General features: G+C 48.6%; 1 protein-coding gene across 1 annotated transcript; it reads left to right on the top strand.

Annotated features, from left to right (window-relative positions):
• Positions 1 to 992: 992 nt before the first annotated feature.
• On the top strand, positions 993 to 14,929 carry IGFBPL1 (insulin like growth factor binding protein like 1). Its single transcript, XM_049784169.1, has 4 exons — positions 993 to 1,443; positions 11,568 to 11,677; positions 12,996 to 13,112; positions 14,780 to 14,929. Exons 1-4 carry the CDS (start codon positions 993 to 995, stop codon positions 14,927 to 14,929), a joined length of 828 nt encoding a protein of 275 aa, XP_049640126.1.
• Positions 14,930 to 20,652: the final 5,723 nt, after the last annotated feature.

Genomic DNA, 20,652 nt, shown 5'->3' on the forward strand with positions numbered 1-20,652 from the left:
GAACACAGCTGGGTGTGGCCTAAAAAACAAAACAATAAAGACTCCTCACCAAGAGTAGTTATTGCTTGTCTTTCTGTAGCTTTAAGGGCAAGAGGGGGGCAAGGAAACTGGACTTCTCTAATTGGACAACAAGCTGATTTGGAGAAATGGTCGGAGAAGAAGGAAACTATGGGAAATACCAAAGGTGGAAAAATAAAAAACAAGCGGGCAGCTATGTGTGCTCGTCTTCTAAGCGAGAAATTACACCATCACACCTGTTTTCCTAGTCCTACAGAATTCCCAGAAACCTGGAAAAATACACAATAACTGACGAGTCGCTTCCAGAAGCTGGGGGTGCCTGTGGAATAAAGAAGGACGGAAAACTTTCCAACGTGAAATTCTGAAATCTTGGACCTGACATGGGCCCGGAGAGATAGTACAGCGGTAGGACGTTTGCCTTGCACGCAGCTGATCCAGGACAAACGGTGGTTCGAATCCCGGCATCCCAGATGGTCCCCTGTGCTTGCCAGGAGAGACTTCTGAGCGCAGAGCTAAGAGTGACCCCTGAGCGGTTGTGACCCAAACAATAATAATAATAATAATAACCTTAGAAAATCGTTAAATGCGAAAAAAAAAGAAAAGAAGAAAAGAAAGGAAAAGCGCATCCTTCTGGGAAGCTTAAAAGGAGCAGCAGCCTTGCATCTGGAGACAGCGTATCCAAACGGGGCCCATGCACAGCGACCTCGGGCAAGTTTTCTTTTCCAACTGGGCCTCCCCAGGTGTCCCAGAGTCGCTGTCCGACCCTCCTCCAGCTAGCCGCCCGGAGCCAGCCCACAGCCCCACTCCGCAGCGCAAAGCTTGGGGGCCTGGCAGCCACGTGTGGGCACCCCGCGGTGCAGACGCGACCAATCAGCGGCTGCCGGGCTGACGGGGAGGCTGTAGGCTGCGCCCGTGCGGGCCCTCCATCCAAGCTCCGGTAGAAGCGCCGTTGCTTCGGCCGTCTCGGAGCCACCATGGGCCGCCTGTCCGTGCTCTTCCCTCCGCTGCTTCTCCTACTTCTGCTGCTGTCGGCTCGCTCCCTGGGGCTCCGCCGCGCCCTCTCGCTCCGTCCGGGGTGCGCTCCGTGCCGTCCGGAGAGCTGCCTGGCGCCTGCACGCTGCCCCGTGCCCGGGATCTTGGCGCGCGACGAGTGCGGGTGCTGCACGCGCTGCCCGGGCGCCGAGGGTGCGAGCTGCGGGGGACTTTCGGGCGCGCGCTGCGGCCCCGGGCTGGTGTGCGCGAGCAACTCTGCGGGATCGGGACCCGAGGGCTCCGGGCTCTGCGTGTGCTCGCAACGCGGCCCCGTGTGCGGCTCCGACGGCCGCTCCTACCCCAGCGTGTGCGCGCTCCGTCTCCGCGCCCGCCTCGCGCTCCGTCTGCGCCCCGGCCACCTGCACAAGGCGCGCGATGGGCCTTGTCAACTGGGTGAGTGGAGAACCAGCCCCCACGGGGCTGGCAAGGGCGGGAAAGGTGGGACCCCGGCACTCAGCTATCCTCTCAACAGGTACACCGATGGCTGGGCTGCAGGTGGCCAGGTGATCCAAGTTGCAGGACCAGGAGTCCCCTCCTTCCCGAGCTTATAGAGACAGCCACCGCGAAGATAGTGGGAACTTGGGGAACCTGCTCTTCCTTTACTGCTGCAGATCTATCTAACTTTGCCTTTGCGGCCAAATGCTGGAGTGGGTGTGCTGGCCACTGCGTTCGTTCAAGACCTCCGAATGCAGCAGTGGGCCCAGCCAGGTCGAATTGTTGGACTAGAGAGTGTAGGGGAAGTAAAGATCCAGAAGGAGGAAGGGGAAAGCATGTCTAGACCAAGTGGAGGAAACAAGGGGTTGGTGGAGGAAAGGTGCTAAGTGTCCAGTGGGTGGATGGGATCCGGCCCACTAAGACCTCTGGAGCTCGGAGCCCCAAATCGATAGTGCTATCAAGGACCCTTTGGGTTTTTTATGTGCTGACATAGTCGGGTTTTGATGGCTAACATGAATTGGAGGCTTTCATTGTTAGAGACTTAGCAAGGAAGCTTCATCTCCTGATAGTAAATCGTCCTTGGGAATCCTCAGTATCAATCTATGGGCATTCGTTGCCTTTCCTCTTTATGTAATTTTTAATAGAGCAACTGAAAATAAAACATTATATGGGTCTTGGAATGTCCAGCAAAAAGAATGGACCTCGCCAGGTTTGGGAAAACTGTTCCATCAGTTCTCTACATTGCAGATAGGGGGCAGTGCAGAGTTGAGAGTGAAGGAGCAAGGTTTAGGGTTCAGTGTCCTGGGAAGAATTATGACCTGAACCTGAGGATGGAATCCAGACTTCTCGAACAGGGCGTGCAGATCTACAGTGAAGCTCCTCTCCTCAACCAGTGCGCCTTTTCTATGCTTGGAGAAACATGAGCTTCACCTATCCCCCTTATACCCACCGGCCTTTGGGAAATGCCTCTAAGGGGGCTGGGGCAGTCCTGAGCACAGCCACTGGCTGTTCTTGGTGGGGGGTGGGGGCTTGCTTGAGGCCCAGAGCTCCATCAGGTCTGGTCCCTTCCCTTCTGTGGGGAATGTGTAGGCTCCAGTGATGCCCCTTGGGGTCCCTTCAGCTTGGAACCTTTGTTCCTTCTGTCTTTGATGTTTAACCAATGCTGTCTGCTCCTCCTTTTCCTCCCAGTTCCTGTCACTCTCTCTGAGATCTGCTTTCCTCAGCTCTCTTGGCAGCTCCCTTTGTCTCCCGCCAGGTAACAGTTCCCGCAGCATGGAGGAGATGCAACCTGGGCTTCCTCCCATTAGAGCCCTTTAGGTGAGGAAGTTGAAAGCCAGGGCAGCAAGGTACTTGTCCAGGGTGACCAGCAAAGTCATTGTGCTATCAGGACAAGGCTGGAGAGGGTTAAACGTCATCAGGTGGGGTTGCTATGGTTACATGAGGCCAGATGGCAGATGGAAACCCCAAACCCCCAAATGACCAGTAGATGTGATAGCTTCTTTACCTCTGACTCTCTCTGACACTTCTTTGGACTCCCTCCTCAACATCACCCCCCCATCCCCAGAATGGGTCTAGGTGCCAAGATATCCTGGGTCCCTGGTCCATGCAGAAGCTGCTTTTAAGGGTTCCGTTGATGGTGGCTGGTGCCAGACTCCCCCCCCCCCCAGATTCTGCAATTCTTCTCTTCCCAAGGGATGGATGGATTTGGTGTCCACCTCACTCCTGGCTACTGCTTCTGTCCTTTTTGTTCTGAAGTAATTGCATCCCCTCCCTGCCCTGGGTTGTAGTGGGGAGGTCTGGAGGGGGAGATGAGGACTGTGGAATGGGAGGTGATTGGGGAGAAAACAGCCCCCCTCCTGCTTTGCCCTAAAGCCATCCTTTCATCTCAGGGCACTGCAGGAGCCCTGTGTAATCACACCCCCTAGGACCCCAATGCAGCTGCGCCCCTCCCAGACTGGGGACTGAGTCCTCTCTGCCCAGCCCCCATACTTTCCTCCTGTCCAGCAGTGCCTCCCCGCCCCTTTGGAACTGGTTTTTTGGCTTATCTTCAGGTCTTTCTCCGGTCTTGGCTCTGACTTGCCTGAAAGCTTGAGAATGATTTCTCAGTACAAATGCATGTCCACTATGTCCCAGACTGCCCACTTAGCAGAGCATTGAGGTAATGTTAGTTTATAAGCACAAGAGATTATGGTTTAGGGGTACAATATGAGCACACCATGATCACTGCTGAAGCAGAGTACGTATCACAGAGAGGACCCTTCTCTAGGACTCTCCCTTAGAGTTTATGAATTCTGTTCATCTACGGGTTTGTTTTCAACATCATGGTTGGTTCATGGTTAGTTCCCTTTGTTTTTTCTGTGTGTGTGTGTGTGTGTGTATGTGTGTGTGTGTGTGTGTGTGTGCGCGTGTGTGAACATTGTTTGGAATCACACCCAGCAGTGATAAGGGCTAACACTCAGGGAGCTTGTGGGGTGCCAGGGACCAAATACATGCCAGCCATGTGCTAGGCAAGCATCCTGCCACGATACTATTTCTCAGGTTCCCCTTTGTCTCTTTATATGTTGCATTAGGTAGGAAACAAGTTGCTGTTTATCTTTCTCCTTTTAACTGTTTTCCCTTAGCATGACCCCTCCCATTCCATCCATGTTGTATAGCAAAAGGCTAGAGTGATTCTCCATGGGGCATGAATCCCAATCTTTTTTTAATCCACTCATGTGCCAGTGGGCACTTGAATTATTTCTAGCCCTTGACTATTACATACACTACTGTGATGAACATCGACATGTGTGTGGCTTTTTTAATTAGTATGGTTGTGTCCTTGGGATAGTTACCTAGGAGTGGAATGGCTTGATGATATGGTAGTTCTATTTTCCATTGTTTGAGAGATCTTCATTAACTTCTTCTTGGAGGCTGAACCAGTTTACATTCCCACGAGTAATTCATTCTTTGCTATTGGGAATCCCACTTTCATCCTTTTCTTTACTCATGTTTGCAAACAACCTGGCCAAATCTCACTGCCACTGAATAGAAAGGAACACTAGGTGGGGGCCGGAGAGTTATCATGGAGGTAAGGCATGCAGAAGGATCGTGGTTCGAATCCCAGCATTCCATATGGTCCCCCTGAAACCTGCCAGGAGTGATTTCTGAGTGTAGAGCCAGGACTAAGCCCTGAGTGCTGCCGGGTGTGACCCAAAAACCAAAACAAAAAACAAAAAAACAAAAAAAAGAAGAAGAAGAAAGGAACACACTAGGGTGCTCTCAGAGTAAGATTCCTTACTGCTCCCTAGCCCAATGTGGTCCCAATCTGGGCTTTTCTTTCTTTTGTTTGTTGTTTGTTTTGGGACCACACCTGGCAGTACTCAGGCTCTTGCAATCATAAATTACTCCTGGCAGTACCTGGAGGACCACATGGGATACTGGCAATTGAACCAGAGTTGGCGGCCAGCAAGTTGGCTGCCCTACCTGCTGTACTATCTCTCTGGCCCACCCAACCTGGGTTGTTTAGAGGGGGTGCTTGAAATCTGATCAAAGGGAACCTGGAGTTCTTACAGAGGTTTTCTCCATCTGCATCAGCCTCCTCAAGGCTTATGACTGGTGAAAGGGTGAAGGATAGAGGTAGCCTAGCAGCACCCAAGATGAGAGGTACCTTGAAGGATGGGTCCAAATACCTAGGTTGAGAGGTGAAGTGGCATGTGGAGTGAGGGGCAGAGGAGAGAGGAGACCTCAGAGAGAGCCCCTGGTAGAGTCGTAGACCCAGCTTGCTTATGGATGGAGCAGTGAGGCTTCATGTAGTGCAGAACTTCGCTCCAATTCTCCTGTCAGGCGGCCTGGACTTCTTACTCATCCTTATTGTTGCTCTCAATACTTTCACTGGCTGAATCTTTGGTGTCTGTGCCCTGACCTTTTATTAATATCCAGAGGGGAGGGAGCAGCAGGTATCAGGTGAGTGTAGTAATTGACTGCTCAATCACATAGGAACATTATCCCCACCTTCCAAAGTTTCGGCATTTCTCAAGTCCACATGGGCTGGAATTATAGTCCCACTGAGAAACAGTTTGTGTGAGAAGGTGCTTGTTCCTGGGAAACTCAGAGAGGCAGCAAAGCCACTTTGTGAGAAGGACAAAGAAGGGGAAAACCTGGGGCTCAGAAGGCTTTCATGCTGAGGAAGGGGATTTGAGGTGCAGGCTGCAGGGAGCCAGATTAAACTGTTTCTTGTTCTACATTGTAAAGCGACTATTAGCATAAATTATCAGGGCTGTTCAGTGCATGTTGGTTATTATACCCTTTGGTTGTGAGCTTTTTTCATACAAGCAGATGGGGTCCTGGGGGAGGATGTTTGATATTCTGCCTTTCCCGAGCACCATTAGCTGTAAGGAAATCTCAGAGGCATTTGAGTGAGATCTTTTATTCGAGCAGTCAAGGGCTGATTGGGTTGGGGGCACAGATTGCAGGATGCTCTAATAAGAATGTGGACCTCTTGTGTTTGTGAAGATCCACATGGCTCCTAATAACTTGGAGTTCTTTCATCTGTATAGATCTGCTTGGTTAATAATATTAGGCTGGAACCTTAATATAGCAGGTAAAAATCCTGCCTTGCATATGGCCCCCAAATCAATATTTATGTATATATATAATACATACACCCATAATGTGGACCCATTTTATCTGTACAGATCCTGACATTAATAATATTGTGGAGCCCTTTCATCTTCTTGGCTAATCATAACAGCGTGGATCCTTTCTGTCTGTGCAGATCTCACAGTCATTTTTGCCCACAGCATTCTCTCCCTGCCCCTTGAAAGCATGGCCACTTTCATTAATTTGATTTGCAGAAAAAGGTATCTCACATCTCCCCTCAGCCTTGTGCTTGACAACTGGATCCTCAGGCACCAGAGTTTCCCTGGGCAATGTTTGACCAACCAGAGCTGGCAGTGCAACCTGAATGGGTGCACAGCTGGGTTTGTTGCACAGGCTGCGTGGGTGACATCCAGCATTACCAGGCTGTTGTGGGCCCTTGTAGAAGCAAACAGGTATCTAGCAAGGAAAATGGCTGGGCCAGTACTTCTGAGGTTGGGCAGGCCAGTATCATCCTTATGCCTGGAAGCCACATGGCCCTTGGGGGAAGTAGAGAGAGAAGAAACCCCAGTCAGCTTGGGGGTCACAGGAAGGTAAGAGACTTGTCCCCTGGGCTCACAGAATGACAACTGGGTCAGTGGAACTTCTAGGAAAGGTCAATGATACACTGCTCAACTAAAAAGCACCTTTGAAACCACTCTGGGATGGGGGTAAACAAACCTGCCAAGTCCTTTCGTCTTTTTACAGACAAAAGATCTTGTTAAGAGTTGCTCACAACAGCCTACAGGGAGGGGACATTGGGGAAAGTGGGAAAGACAGTGGGCCTATTTTAAAGAAGGGAAAACAGAGTCCAAGAGATAGGGTCTTGAGCCTGAATTTTATGTGGCCAACATTTAACACCCCAGGCGCACAGTCCAATGAGCTCTTTGGCTATCTCCATTGTGGAATATTCTCCTGGTGTAAGGAGAGTCCACCATTGTTCAGAGTCTGCACAGGAGCTATCTCCATGTGCTTTGAGGGGGTGTCTATTGTGCACAAAGATTCCCCTCCCCACCCCCAGGGCTGGGGAGAGACTGGCCTCATCAGCTGCTGGAAAGATTCCCTTGGGTTGAGGTTGGGGAACTAGGATTTCAGGGCACCCGCCCTTCCCAGAACTCACAAGGTGGGTGTTCTGTGCCCCAGTCGGCATGTGCTACATGCCCCCTCTCCTCCTGAAAGTCTGGAATCTGGATAGCAAGTGGCAGTTCTGGCAACCCCCAAGAGGCATGTGGGAGCTGGCATCTCATGTAGGTTGTCTTCTCTTGGTCCCTTGAGCTTTGGCTCAGCTTCCTCCTGCAGTAATAAGTCAGAGTACCGAAAGTCAGTCCTTCAAACAAATCCCTGAACCCTGGGCTTTCCGGGGGGGGGGGGGGGCCTGGAAACCAACCGTTTACTTACTCTGAAAGGGTGTCCTGGCTGGTGGAAATTTCACATTGAAAACCTACAAGGACTTGGTGTACACAAATTTGCACTTTGCTCCTCCCAGCCTTTGTCCTGCTGGGCCTGGATTTTTCTAGACATAAAACCCCTACTTTCACTCCAGTGTTGGGGTGAGGGTGAAAGTGGTGCATGGTGGCCTCTGAAAAAAAGGCTCCAGGGGTTCCCAAGAACTCCCCCTCTGGGCTCCTGCACCCAGCTCCCATGCTTTATTTAAATTATTATGTCAATAATTGTAAAGTGCTGCCATGGGTAAAAACTTATTTCAGGGGCTGGAATGGTAGCACAGAGGTAGGGTGTTTGCCTTGCACACTGCCGACCTGGGACAGACCCAGGTTCAATTTTCCAGCATCCCATATGATCTTCTGAGCCTGCCAGGAGTGATTCCTGAGTGCAGAGCCATAAGTAACCCTGAGCACCACCAGGTGTGGCCCAAAAAACAAACAAAAATTTTTTTATTTTATTTCAAACCATCTCTGCAATGCTTAGGACTTACTCCTAATTCTGCTTTCAGGGATCACTCCTGGTGGTGTTCAGGGTACTGTTGCAAGGTTTTGGTCTGATCAGACTGGAAAAAATCAAACAGTCACCCACAGAGCTTTTTTCTTTTTTAACATTTTTGATCATTTTAATTGATTATCATTATCATCATAATATTTTTGGCGGGCTTTGCTCTCAGGGATCACTCCTGGCTGGCCCCAGGGACCATATAGAATAGAAGCAGGATTTGTTTATACCAGGCAGACTCAGTGAAGAGCTGGAGCTCTGACAGACTAGACCCAGAACAAAGGTTGAGTGGGAATTTATGCTTTATTAACCCCACATTTTTAATGCCTCCTTTGAAACATAGACAAAGTTAAAGGCAAGAGGGCAGGTTATAGGCAATTTGATGAAAAAGTCTTAATAAGGAGACAAATGACTTGAGGAATGCAGGGAGGGGAGCTCAGGGAATGCCACTTTACTGCCATGGGGACCACATATGCATGCAAGGCAAGTGTGATACCTCTATACTCTCTCTCTCTGGCCCATCAAAATTTTGAAGTTGAATTCAGATGTGCTGAAAGGAACTGAACCCTGAGAAAGAGAGACCTGGGGGAAATTTTGAAGATAATTGGATTTGGCAGTAATGACAAAACAGGGCGTTTGCCTCAAAATCTTCCAGAACCAGGGGAGTGAGTGTCCCATACGTGTGTGAAAACATGCTGTGTGTCAGTGTTAAAGCAGTCACATATGTGAGGGCTTATTCACTGTAAGGAGCAGGGGACCCTTTTGTAAAATTTTGTAAAAAGAAAAATTTTTTTTTGTAAAATAAATTTTGTAAAACTACGTGGTATTTTTTGGTCAGGAAGCCAAAGGCCAAGACAGTTCTTAGCTCATCTCCTTAATTAGGAGAAAATAGAAGGGCAGGTGGAGAGGGAGATGAGGTGTGAGTCACTGGTTTGTTCATTGAAGCCTGAGAGCAAGGAAGGGAATCAATTTGCAAAATGTATGATTCTCCAGGAAGGAAAGTGCAATATGTTGAAATGTGGAATGCTAGAAACAGCTGTGTGATGAGCAACTTTGTACACCACGGTCTTTAAATAAAGACAATATTTAAAGAAAGAAAAGTAGAATGTGCTGTGTGTTTGCTGGTGGGCCCCTGGGGAGCCTTAATGGGGCTGTGATCACACCCTCTGCAGCTTGTCCCCATAGCAGCTTGTGGAGAGGAGGCTGAGATAACTCAGACTGTGACTTAGACTTTTATGACTGGTCACACAGATGACTGATTGCTACAAGCAGTATCAGTGCCCTGGAGCCTGGAGCTCTGGGTAGAAGCTGGGACCTTTGTTCACTAGGGAAGGGGCATGGTGCTGGGAGCCAGGCAGATGGAGGGCTGAGTTGATCCTGCCAAGGCAGAATAAGTGGGTTGGGAGGTAGTCATGGGAGAGTGGGGGTGAGGGGTCAGCGGCTATTCTGTGACTGGAGGCCATCAGGTGCCTTGGCATCATCTTGGGGTTCCCCAGAAAGCTAGCCTGGGACCCACAAATCTTCACTCCAGGTGAGGGCTTTTCTCCAGGGATGGACATGCCTGGCATGGTCAGTAGTGAGCCTGTTACCACTAGATGCATGCAAGTGGAAGCTTGATGAGCCTGGGCAGGGCACAGGGTGCTGGGGTGCTAGAAAGTCCTTTGGTGCTGCCCTCTATGGATCTCAAACAGCTTCCCAGGAGTTGTTCAGGCAGCAACTTGATGGGGTTCATTTCCAGGTCTGGAGGGACCCAGCCAGTCTCACTGCTGTACCCTTTCATCCTGCGGCTTTACTTATTCTTCCAACCTTCTGTCTCAAGCCCTTTGTTCTTTGGGGTTAGGAAGAAGGGAAGCAAGGAGAGGGGGTGTAAAGAGAGGGAGACTGAGGAGAGGGAGAGAGAGTCAGGAGAGGGAGAAAAGAAGTGAGAGTGAAGGGGAGAGTGGGGAGAATGAGCAAGTAAGCCTTGGGCACCTTTCTCTGCGGGTCTCTTCCTGCAGCCTCCAACTCCCTTTTTCAGCCCAGCCTGCACTTACCTTTCCTTCCCTCTCCCTGCATTCTAGAGGCTGTGCTTACAGACAGAAGCCCTGGCTGGGAGCATTTCTTCACCAAGGCTGAGTTTGCACTCATGCAGTTTGGTCCAGGATCCAGCAGATGCAGGGGGCCTGGGAGGGGACTCAAAGGGGTGCGAGCGTACTTTGCTGGAGCCCTGGTATGCAGGATCCCCACATAAGAGGAGAAACATCAGAGGAATGGGGCTCCAAACCAAACAAAAGGGTTAGACCCCCTGGTTCAAGTCCAGAACTCAGCTGTGGGCACTTTGTGCAAGTGGGAACCCTCCCCCAACCCTCATTGAGCCTGGCCTGTGGAGATCCCTGGGGAGGGGTGGGTACAGTGGTGTGGTTGTCTCCTTCTGAGCAGAGCAGGTGTCAGACCCAGAGAGTGTCAGCCAAGAGTACTGTTTTCCTTTGTCCCCTTCCTCCTCTCCTTTGTGTTTACAGCAAGTGACACAGCCACTGCCCTTGTGTAGGACTCTCAGTGCTCACAATCATAGTTTGTGCTTGTATTGGAGCTACAGAGTGTGGTGCATGGAAAAACCAACCAGTGGGTACTCTCTCTAATTCCGTGAGCAGTGATGAGGCCTCTCTTTGCCACTGAGTCACATCCCTGGGCCTCTCAGCAAGGAATTTCTTTGTGTGTTTTGGGGTGTACTCCCAAGCAGTGTACAGCCTGGCTAAGAGACACTCCCAGAGATTCTCCAGCCAAGCCAAGGGCCAGACTATCTGAGTAGAAAGGTGAGAAACCAAGATGCCAGCTGGGGGAAGGTTGCAAAACTGCTCCTGGGGATGGGGGGTAGGGGGGAACAATTGATGGTTTGGTGGTTCAGGAACCAGGCCAGTTTGACAGAGCAAGTCCCTGTTTGATCCCCAAGCCCTCTGCTTAGAATTTCTCCTATACTGAGATCTCTCACCTGCCATTCCCTCCAGAGATGTTCAGCCTCTCCCACCCCCACTTGCTGGGTCTCTGATGTAACCTTCTTCCTTGGCGGGGGGGGGGGGGGGGGTAGGGGGGTGGGGGGAGGGGGGGCCGGGGGGCACCTTGTGGCTTTGGGCTTCTTGATATGCAAATAGGTCTGGGAAGTGACTACAATGAATGTGAACCCCGTCGGGTGCAGCTGCTCTGAGGGTTTTATTCTGTGAAATGCCCCAAATGGAAAGGGTCCCATTTGTCTCAGGCTGCAATAACTCCTCCCCCACCCCCCAGCCTTCCCAGTTGCTGAGAGCAGATGGCAGCTGAGGCCAGACAGGGCCTGGTATGGGAGTGTGACAAGACAGGAGCTCTGCCCATTCTGGGCATTTCTGTTCCTGTTATTAGAACGAAGGAGACAGGAGGGCCAGGACATGGGCAGAGGCTGTTCTGGGTCTGAGGACTGAGCTCTTCTCCAACCCCTGCCCTGCTGTCTCCTTGGGAGTCCAAGGGGTGCTAGGAACAGGCAGGTAAAGAAGTTGTTCCCTGTCCTCTCGCAGCTCCTGTCATTGTCCTTCCTCCTCGGAACATTCACAACATCTCTGGGACACAAGTATCCCTGTCTTGTGAGGTGAGGGCAGTGCCTGCCCCAGCCATCATGTGGAGAAAGGTATGTATGCCAGGAACTCTGTGTGTGTGTGTATGTGTATACTTTTTTTTTTTTTTTTTTTGGTTTAGGGAGGATGTTTGGGTCACACCGGCAGTCCTCAGAGGTTATTCTGACTCTTTGTTCAGCGATCACTCCTGGCAGGGCTCAGAGGGCAATAGGGGGTGCCAGAGACTGAACCTGGGTTGCCACATGCAAGGCTTATCTGCTTTTGTAACCTCTGTACTATCTTCAACCCTAAAAAGAAGTTGTTGCTTTTTATTTTCTTTTAAGTGTATTTGTGTACTTTTATATGTGGACAAGAGATTTTTTTTACAAGACACCTCATATACCACTCCTTGACCCCCAGGCTCATAGTCCAGAACCTTTACACTGGGCTATGCACAGAGAAGAGTGTGCATTCATTTGCTTCCTCCAACTCTCTATTGTCCCAGAATGTTCTGCTGTTGCTCTAACCTAGGCAGCAGAAATGAAATGAGGAGCTCCTCAGAGGATCTTGAAAGAACCTGGCTGTTTGGCGGCTCACCCGATCTACTTGCAAAATTAAATCTGCATGCACAAAGACAAAGAAATATACAAACCTGGTGAATATAGATTTAGTAGGGGAATTCTCAACAGCTCTGGGCTGTGGTTGTGCTTATAACCAACAGGGGGCGCTGACGACACACAATTCCATTTAAGTTTAAAAAGCAACTGACTGGTGCTAAAAGGATAAAGTGACATGCAAACCACAGTGTCTAAAAGAAATAAAAGTAAAGAGAGAGAGAGAAATTATGTCTGCTTCAGGGGCAGGTGGGGGAGAGAGGGCTAAAGGGAAACTGGGGATATTGATGGTGGGAAATGTGCACTGATGAAATATGTTGTACATTGTATGACTGAGAGTCAATCACGAACAATTTTATAACTGTGAAAAAAAACAACTATATTATGAACAACCCTGTAACCATGATGTTTAAATAAAATAACTTAAAATAAATAAATAGAAAGCAACTGACATTTTCATAGGGGCCAGGTTTTCTTAACTTTGGGTCAGTGGGAGAATGAGGACAAGGATGGCTGTTGGTGGTCCTGATGCAGAAAAGCATAAAAGCATGTCCTAAACCACTGCTGGGTTTTTTTTTTTGGGGGGGGTCACATCCGGCGGTGCTCAGAGGTTACTCCTGGCTGTCTGCTCAGAAATAGCTCCTGGCAGGCACGGGGGACCATATGGGACACTGGGATTCGAACCAACCACCTTTGGTCCTGGATTGTCTGCTTGCAAGGCAAACGCCACTGTGCTATCTCTCCAGGCCCACCACTGCTGGTTTTCTTTGTACTGTAGGTCACACAGTCCCCCGAGGGCACCCCAGTGCTGGAGGATCTGCCCGGGGATCACGTCAATATGGCTGTCCAGGTGCGAGGGGGTCCCTCTGACCATGAGGCCACGGCCTGGATTGTGGTGAGTGTCTTATTGGCTTATGAATAATGACTGTTATCAGCTGCCCATGTAAAGCACCTTGAGTTTTCAATAATGTATTATGATGTTCTCTTTTCTTTTCTTCTTTCTTTTCCTTCCTTCCTCTTTCTTTTCTTCTTTTTTCTTCCTTCCTTCTTTCTTTTTTTCTCTTTCCTTCCTTCCTTCCTTCTTTCCTTCCTTCCTTCTTTCCTTCCTTCCTTCCTTTCCTTTCCTTTCCTTTCTTTTTTCTTCCTTCCTTCTTTCTTTTTTCTCTTTCCTTCCTTCCTTCTTTCCTTCCTTCCTTCCTTCCTTCCTTCCTTCCTTCCTTCTTCCTTCCTTCCTTCCTTCCTTCCTTCCTTCCTTCCTTTCCTTTCTTTCTTTCTTTCTTTCTTTCTTTCTTTCTTTCTTTCTTTCTTTCTTTCTTTCTTTCTTTCTTTCTTTCTTTCTTTCTTTCTTTCCTTCCTTCCTTCCTTCCTTCCTTCCTTCCTTCCTTCCTTCCTTCCTTCCTTCCTTCCTTCCTTCCTTCCTTCCTTCCTTCCTTCCTTCCTTCCTTCCTTCCTTCCTTTCTTTCTTTCTTTCTTTCTTTCTTTCTTTCTTTCTTTCTTTCTTTCTTTCTTTCTTTCTTTCTTTCTTTCTTTCTTTCTTCTTTCTTTCTTTCTTTTCTTTCTTGCCAATCTAGCAGTGTTTAAGACTTACTCCTGGCTCTGCACTCAGGAATCACTCCTGATAGGGCTCAGAAGACCATATAGAGTTTCGGGTATTGAACGTGGGCCAGCAGTGTGTAAGGCAAGTACTCAACCTGCTGTACTATTGTTCTGACCTTGTATTATGCTGTTCTTATCTATCTTTCATTGGAGCCTGGAAGAACTGTGCAGAGCAGACCAGGTCTATAATCCTGAGCCATGATTAACAGACTCACAGTCCCAGAAAGACATCCTTGTCCAAATCCTTAAAATCTGTAGATATGAACATTGGTGATTAAAGAGGGGGTAGACAACATTTATAATCTGTTGGCTTTAATCAGGACATTACCTTGGGTTATTTGGTTTATCCACTACTATTGCATGAGGACTTTAAATGTGGCAGAGGGAGGCAGAAGAGAAAGCCAGAGAGAGGGCGGAGAGTGAGAGTGACATGCCCTGGATGGCTTCAAAGATGAAGAGGACATAAGTTGAAGAATACAGCAGTCTCCTAGTGGCAAAGGCAAGGCATGGGAGCGAGGGGGTTCCTATATCTTTCAGGGGAAAAATACATCTCTGCTGACCCCTGACCTTACCACTGAAACTTGGACATCTGATATGAAAAAGGAAGATTACATATGAGATGAAATGAACCAACAATGTTGCATTGTGTTAAAGCACTATTTTTGGGAGGTTGGTTACAACAACACTTGAATTAAATCCTTATGCCTAAAGTCCAAGGTGGTGGTGAGACTCAGAAGCACATATTTAACCTTTTTCCTGCCTCTCACGTTCCTCCGGGCTCTGCATTCAGGAATCCTGTGTAGAGTGCTCAGGGAACCATGTGTGGTGCCAGGGATGGAACCTCGATCATAGCATCCTCAAGTGCATGTTTAGGGGCATCTTCAGTGTTGCTGTGCTGCTGTCTATAACTCCGTAAGTATGTCTGTGCTACAGAGAACCATATCAATGTGGCTGTTTTCTTTCTAGATTAACCCTCTGCAAAAGGAAGACGAGGGAGTATACCAGTGTCATTCTGCTAACATGGCCGGTGAGGCCCAGGCTCATGGCACAGTGACAGTCACAGATCTCAGAGAATATGGGGTGCCTCGCTTCCCAGCCCCCATTGGCCTCATGTAACAGTGCCACCTTCCTGTGCCATCGTTATCAGTAAGTACACCTATGTGACCCAAGAGTTTAATCAATCAACCCAAGAGTTTAGTGCAATCAAGGGGCCAGAGAGAGAGTTCAGGAGTGAAGGTACTTGCTTACATGCCGATAGCTGAGGTTAGATTCCTTGCACTTCTGAAAGTAACACCCAAGTTCAAAACAAACAAACAAACAAACAAACAAAAAAGGAAGTATAATAAGAAAAGAAATAGACATTGATGAGACAGAGGACATCAGAGTAGGAACATGTGAAGAAAAGATTAGCAGGTAAAATCTCTCCTAGTATATTCTCTGTCCCTGTCACTGTGGGCCTCAAACCTGCACAGATAGCCAAGAGCAGTGAGTTCTCAGTGCTGAGCCTGAAAGTCCAGCAGTTGGGCCTAGCGAGGCTGCTCTGGACAACACCAGACACCCCCAGCGGCCCCCAGGGATTTATGGGACATCTTTTATAGCACTCTGGCTTTGTCTCAGAGTATGGCAGCCAGCCGAGCTCTGCTCTTTCCCTATTTTATTAAAGTTGTGTCTTTGCAGGGACCCTGTGCCACTCTTGAGACTCCTGGGCAGGGTGTCGGGACCTCACCATCCCCCGCTGGCCTGCACTCCAACCAGTGGGCGGTAGGAGGTTGCCTTCTCCACACATCACAGAGAGTAGATGGAAGTTTCCCAGCTGCCCTATCCCACATTGGGTGCCTGGCCCTCACCCAGAAATAAGAATTTCTTTCTTATTTTTACTATCTAATAAACAAAAATTGGAACCCAAATTGACTGGATGATTGTCTTGGTCAGTATTGTTATACAGCTAAGTCTATCCTCTGCATAGCATAGCTCTAGGGGTGCGTGGATGTTCCAAGAGCAGAAGTCCTTGTACTCTGAGGAGCTGGAAATTGAGAGGCCAAAGGATGTACATGAGGGGAGAGAGCTACGTAGCCCCCAGAACCATACTATTTGAACAGCATCTTCACTTCCCTATTCTCCAGTAACGCCCCCCCCCCCCCAAGAGGCAAAAAGCTCTTGCTTATATACTTCTGTGGACATGGAGCTCATTCTCTGCAAATGAGACCACCTTTGGGATCCTTTTTGGTTTCCTCCTGTGGCTCTGCCTTTGCCCTCAAGGTCTTGTTGTCCTGTCCTTGTTGGACCCATGCTGGGCCCTGCATTCCCATCAGACCCTCTCCTTGCCAAGCAGGGATTCTGCATTAGGAATCTACAAAGATTCCCACCATATCTATAACAGCCTTGGGGGTGCTAAAAGCAGGAACCTTTGCTCTAATATTTTTTTCCCCTCTTTCTTTCTAGGGCCTCAAAAGAGCTCCCAGGAAGACAGGAAGGAACATCAAGCTATGGATTCTGTTTTTCTTTTCTTAGTGACAAATTAGAGACACTGTTTGTAGAATGGCCCCTTTTGTATGTTTTTTTAAAAGTTAGAAGTTAAACTAGAGGCATGTGCGAGAATGTTTTCAATGGGCTTTGTCCTGGGAAACTGGTGTGTGGGGAATATTTCCATCCTCCCAAAAGGGTATAGTTGGCGGTGTTTCCTCCTCAGACTTGGCCCTCCCCCGGAAGTGTCCTCAGGCCCCCATCACAAGCTGTCCTCTGATTCTCTGCTTCCCTGGGGGTGTCGTGGTGCCACCCTGAGAAGGTGGCATTGGTTTAGATGTAACCACAGTCCCTTTTCATTCCCTGTTCCCCACCTCAGACCCTTCCAGAACGGAATTTAGGGGGTGGGGGAGATCCTCCACTGCTTCCTGGCTTTGTCTGGGCTCTGCTCTTCCCACTCTCTGTTTTATAAAGAGATTTTTGTGGGGCCACATTGATAGCACATTGGTAGGGCATTTGCCTTGCATGGACCCAGGTTCCATCCTCAGTATCCCATATGGTCCCCAGAGTCTGCCAAGAGCGATTCCTGAGACAGAGCCAGGAGTAACCCCTAAACACTGCCAGGAGTGGCCTAAAAAACTCCCCCAAAAACAAAGAGATTTTTGTCTTCTGAACCATTCCGTTCTTGGCACCCTAGATGGACTCCTGAGCACTGCCAGGAGTAATTTCTGAGTGTATTGTGTAGAGCCAGGAGTAACCCCTAACAAAACAAAACAAAACAATAGACTTAGAGAGGTTTTGTTTTTGTTAGCTGGGACCCTCTGCTACTTCACAGCTCCTGGACGAGTGAAGACCACACCATGGCCAGCTTGGCCAGAACTCTAACCAGTGGGCAACAGGTGTCCAGCCCCACACGTCTCAGCAGGCCAATGGCAGCTGGTGCCCCCACCCCCAACTGCGGAAGTGGAGTGTGGGAGTCCTTTTGTACATGGGTGTGTCTGACCTTTGTCCAGGAACACGGATGTTTTTCCCTTTTCAGGAAGAAAGGAGATATTTAATATATAGGATAAACACAAGTTGATCCCCTATTTGACTGTAATTTAAGGATGGTGCACCCAAATTGCAGGGCTCAGGTGATCTGGCAGCCATTCTCAGAGACTTGATCTTTCTATGCAGGCCTAAGAATTCAATGCTGGGATCATACATTAAACATTGATCCAACATCTGATCAATGTTCGGTGCTTCTGGGCTTAGTAGTACTGTGGAAAACCCAAACACCCTAGCAGTCTCAGGAGCCCGCAGGATTACAGGGCCACAAGATAGGCATTCAAACTCAGGATCCATTGCCCTCAAAGCCTGTGCTTCAAAGCCAGCCCTTCGAGCCATGTCATTGTCATGCCATGTTAAAACCACCCCATGTTCCATATCCAACCTCAGGCGAATGAGTCTAAAGCAGGGTATAGAATGAAATAATCCAAACCAGGTTGAGGGTGAAACACATTCAGGGGTCTCAAACTCGCAGCCCGAGGGCCCTTTGCGGCCCTCTGTACAACATTTTGTGGCCCTGCCCTAGAGGAATCTTTTTTTGTTTTGTTTTGTTTTGTTTTAGTTTTTGAGTCACACCCCCAATGTTCAAGGCTTACTACTGACTTTGCGCTCAAGGATCACCCCGACTTTGCCTCCTGCGGACCCCAGGTAAATTGAGTTTGAGACCCCTGACTTAGTCTGTCAGTCTTCTACCTGGTATCTCTTCTAAGCTGCCTGCTTAGAACTGTTTTTATTAAGTACAGAGACCACCCCCCAGGTGGGTCAAGTAAGCTGAGGCTGTCCCACCTGTTTTACATATAAGACAATCTTTGTCTTGGGTGAAATCAAGTAGTAAACAAAAAGATACAAAGAAACCAGAGATGATCTTTGTTTTGGGTAAAATAAGGTATAACCTAACACCAGTGATTAGACTCTTTTTAAATTAGATTAGACTTTCTTTTAAGTAAAACTACATAGGCAAAGAGGCCTTGGAGGTCATGGAAAGCTTTACCTTCTGAGATCACTTCTGGGGCAACAGCAGATTCTGGTATTCACATCCTTTGTCTTTCAGGTGAAGGTGCTAGAGGGAAAATAAGGCACTGCCCAGGTGGGCTCAAGGGAAGGACCAACCTTTGCTTTTCTTTCCCCAACTCATGCACTGCTTCTCCCGGTGCTTTCAGAGTCACAAGAACTACTTTACATGCTGCCACTGCCACTTGCTCAGTTTTTCAGTTTCCTCAAGACTCATATAAAACTTTTTTTTTTTTTTTTTTGGCTTTTAGGCCACACCTAGCGATACTCAGGGGTTACTCCTAGCTCTGTACTTAGGATCACTCCTTGTGGTTTTCGGAGGACCATATAGGATGCCAGAGATAGAATCCGGGTCAGTTTTTGTACAAGGCACTGTGCTATTGCTTTAGCCTTATTCTTACCTTAAGCACACACTTACGCTGCTCCCTTTGACAGTACACTTTGGAGTCCTTGGTTTATTTTTGTTGTTTTTGTTATTTATAGAGAGCTATCTCCCAAACAGTGCTCAGGAGAATGAGGTTGGTGAGGGCACTTCTGAACTGGCAGCTCAACACAAGGGCCTGAACAGTGCTGTATTTTCAGAACCTGCAATGCCCAGGATGCCCAGGCCACTCTGGTGGTGCTGGGGACCCCTAAGACTGCCCTTTGTGATTCTCAATGGACTGTGTAATGCCAGAGATCGATCTGGGTTTGTCCTAAATGTTGTTCTCTCTTTTAGCCCCTAGAGTTGTTATAAAATGGTGTTTTCAGCCATTCAGCCTGGCACCCTGTCTGAAATGACTGCAGCAATAACACAGTGCTGTGCTGTGTGGCAGGTGATGCGCCTGGAAATCCAGAAACACAAAGTCCATGGGGACCCATTTCCCTGGCTTCCAGTGTGACCCTCGCACTTTCCGATCACTTATTGGACCTCAGATTTCTCATTGAAATCAGAAGGAATTAGAAGGTGGTTTTCAAACATTCAACAAACATTTCAAACACTCGTAGAAGGGGAGTGGGTGGTTGGACTGATTAAGATTTGGCTTGGGACTGGAGAGATAGCATGGAGGTAAGGCGTTTGCCTTTCATACAGGAGGTCATCGGTTCAAATCCCAGCGTCCCATATGGTCCCTGTGCCTGCCAGGAGCAATTTCTGAGCATGGAGCCAGGAGTAACCCCTGAGCACTGCCGGGTGTGACAAAGTTACTGGATAGCTGGTCCATTTCCTGATTGGCACCTTCAGTGTCAGCTGTGGGATCATCTCATATTCATCTGCTTAGAAGTGGAGAGCTAGATCCAAGCTCAGAGGGTAAGGTGGCTGATTCCCTGGAGGGACAGAGCTCAGTACTAGGTCAACCTACTGCTGGGGCTGGCAGAAACCTGAGATTCTCTCCAAAACCAAAAAGGTTTGGGTGGGAGAGATGATACAGCAGATAGAGCACTTGCCTTGCACACAACTGACACCATTTCAGTTTACAAGACTGCATATGGTCTCCCTCACCTCTGCGAGTGATCCCTGAACTCAGATCTAGGAGTAAGCAGAGCCAGGAGTTGCCCTTGTGAACAGTCAGATGTAGCCTCCACCAAAAACAAACCAAAACCAAAATCAAAACTCCACTAAGGTAGATTTGCCTGATTATAACCTGAGGTCTCCCAAGTGAGCACCCAGAGGGCTGTGTGTGTGTGTGTGTGTGTGTGTGTTTTATTGTGTGTGAGTTTTATTGTGTGTGAAATGACCAAAGTCAGCATTGGTGACTGGCACTCAGGATCTTCTGCCCTATTTTCATAGATGCATCCCTGGACCCAGACAATAATGTTGTTGTATCAGGCCCTGGCCCTTCCATCATCTCTCTATCTTGCCTCCCTTTTTCTTGGCTAGATCATATTAGCTCCTTCAGCCTCATTTTCCTGACCTCTTACACCTGAGCACCCACTTTGCAGGGTAATTTATTTATTGATAGGTTTTGGGGCCATACCATGCTCTGACTCTGTACACAGAGATCAGTCCTGGCAGTGCTTGGGGGACCATATGGGGTGCTGAGATTGCGCCCATATTGGCTGCTGCAAGATAAGTGCCTTAGGGGCCGGAGAGATAGCATGGAGGTAAGGCGTTTGCCTTTCATGCAGAAGGTCCGTGGTTCAAATCCCGGCATCCCATATGGTCTCCCGTGCCTGCCAGGAGCGATTTCTGAGCATAGAGCCAGGAGTAACCCCTGAGCACTGCCAGGTGTGACCCAAAAACCAAAAAAAAAAAAAAAAAACCAAAAAAAAAAAAAAAAAAAAAAAAAAAAGATAAGTGCCTTACTTGCTGTGCTATTGCTCCAGCTTCTAACTTGCAG

This window comes from Suncus etruscus, chromosome 1 (assembly GCF_024139225.1).
Source record: "Suncus etruscus isolate mSunEtr1 chromosome 1, mSunEtr1.pri.cur, whole genome shotgun sequence".
Lineage (NCBI taxonomy): Eukaryota > Metazoa > Chordata > Mammalia > Eulipotyphla > Soricidae > Suncus > Suncus etruscus.

Bases quoted from the DNA above. Each gene is read 5' to 3' on its own strand.
- IGFBPL1 (XM_049784169.1), top strand. From the start codon at position 993: ATGGGCCGCCTGTCCGTGCTCTTCCCTCCGCTGCTTCTCCTACTTCTG. The intron at 11,678-12,995 runs GTATGTATGCCA...TTTGTACTGTAG, and splicing joins CAGCCATCATGTGGAGAAAG to GTCACACAGTCCCCCGAGGG. The intron at 13,113-14,779 runs GTGAGTGTCTTA...TTTTCTTTCTAG, and splicing joins AGGCCACGGCCTGGATTGTG to ATTAACCCTCTGCAAAAGGA.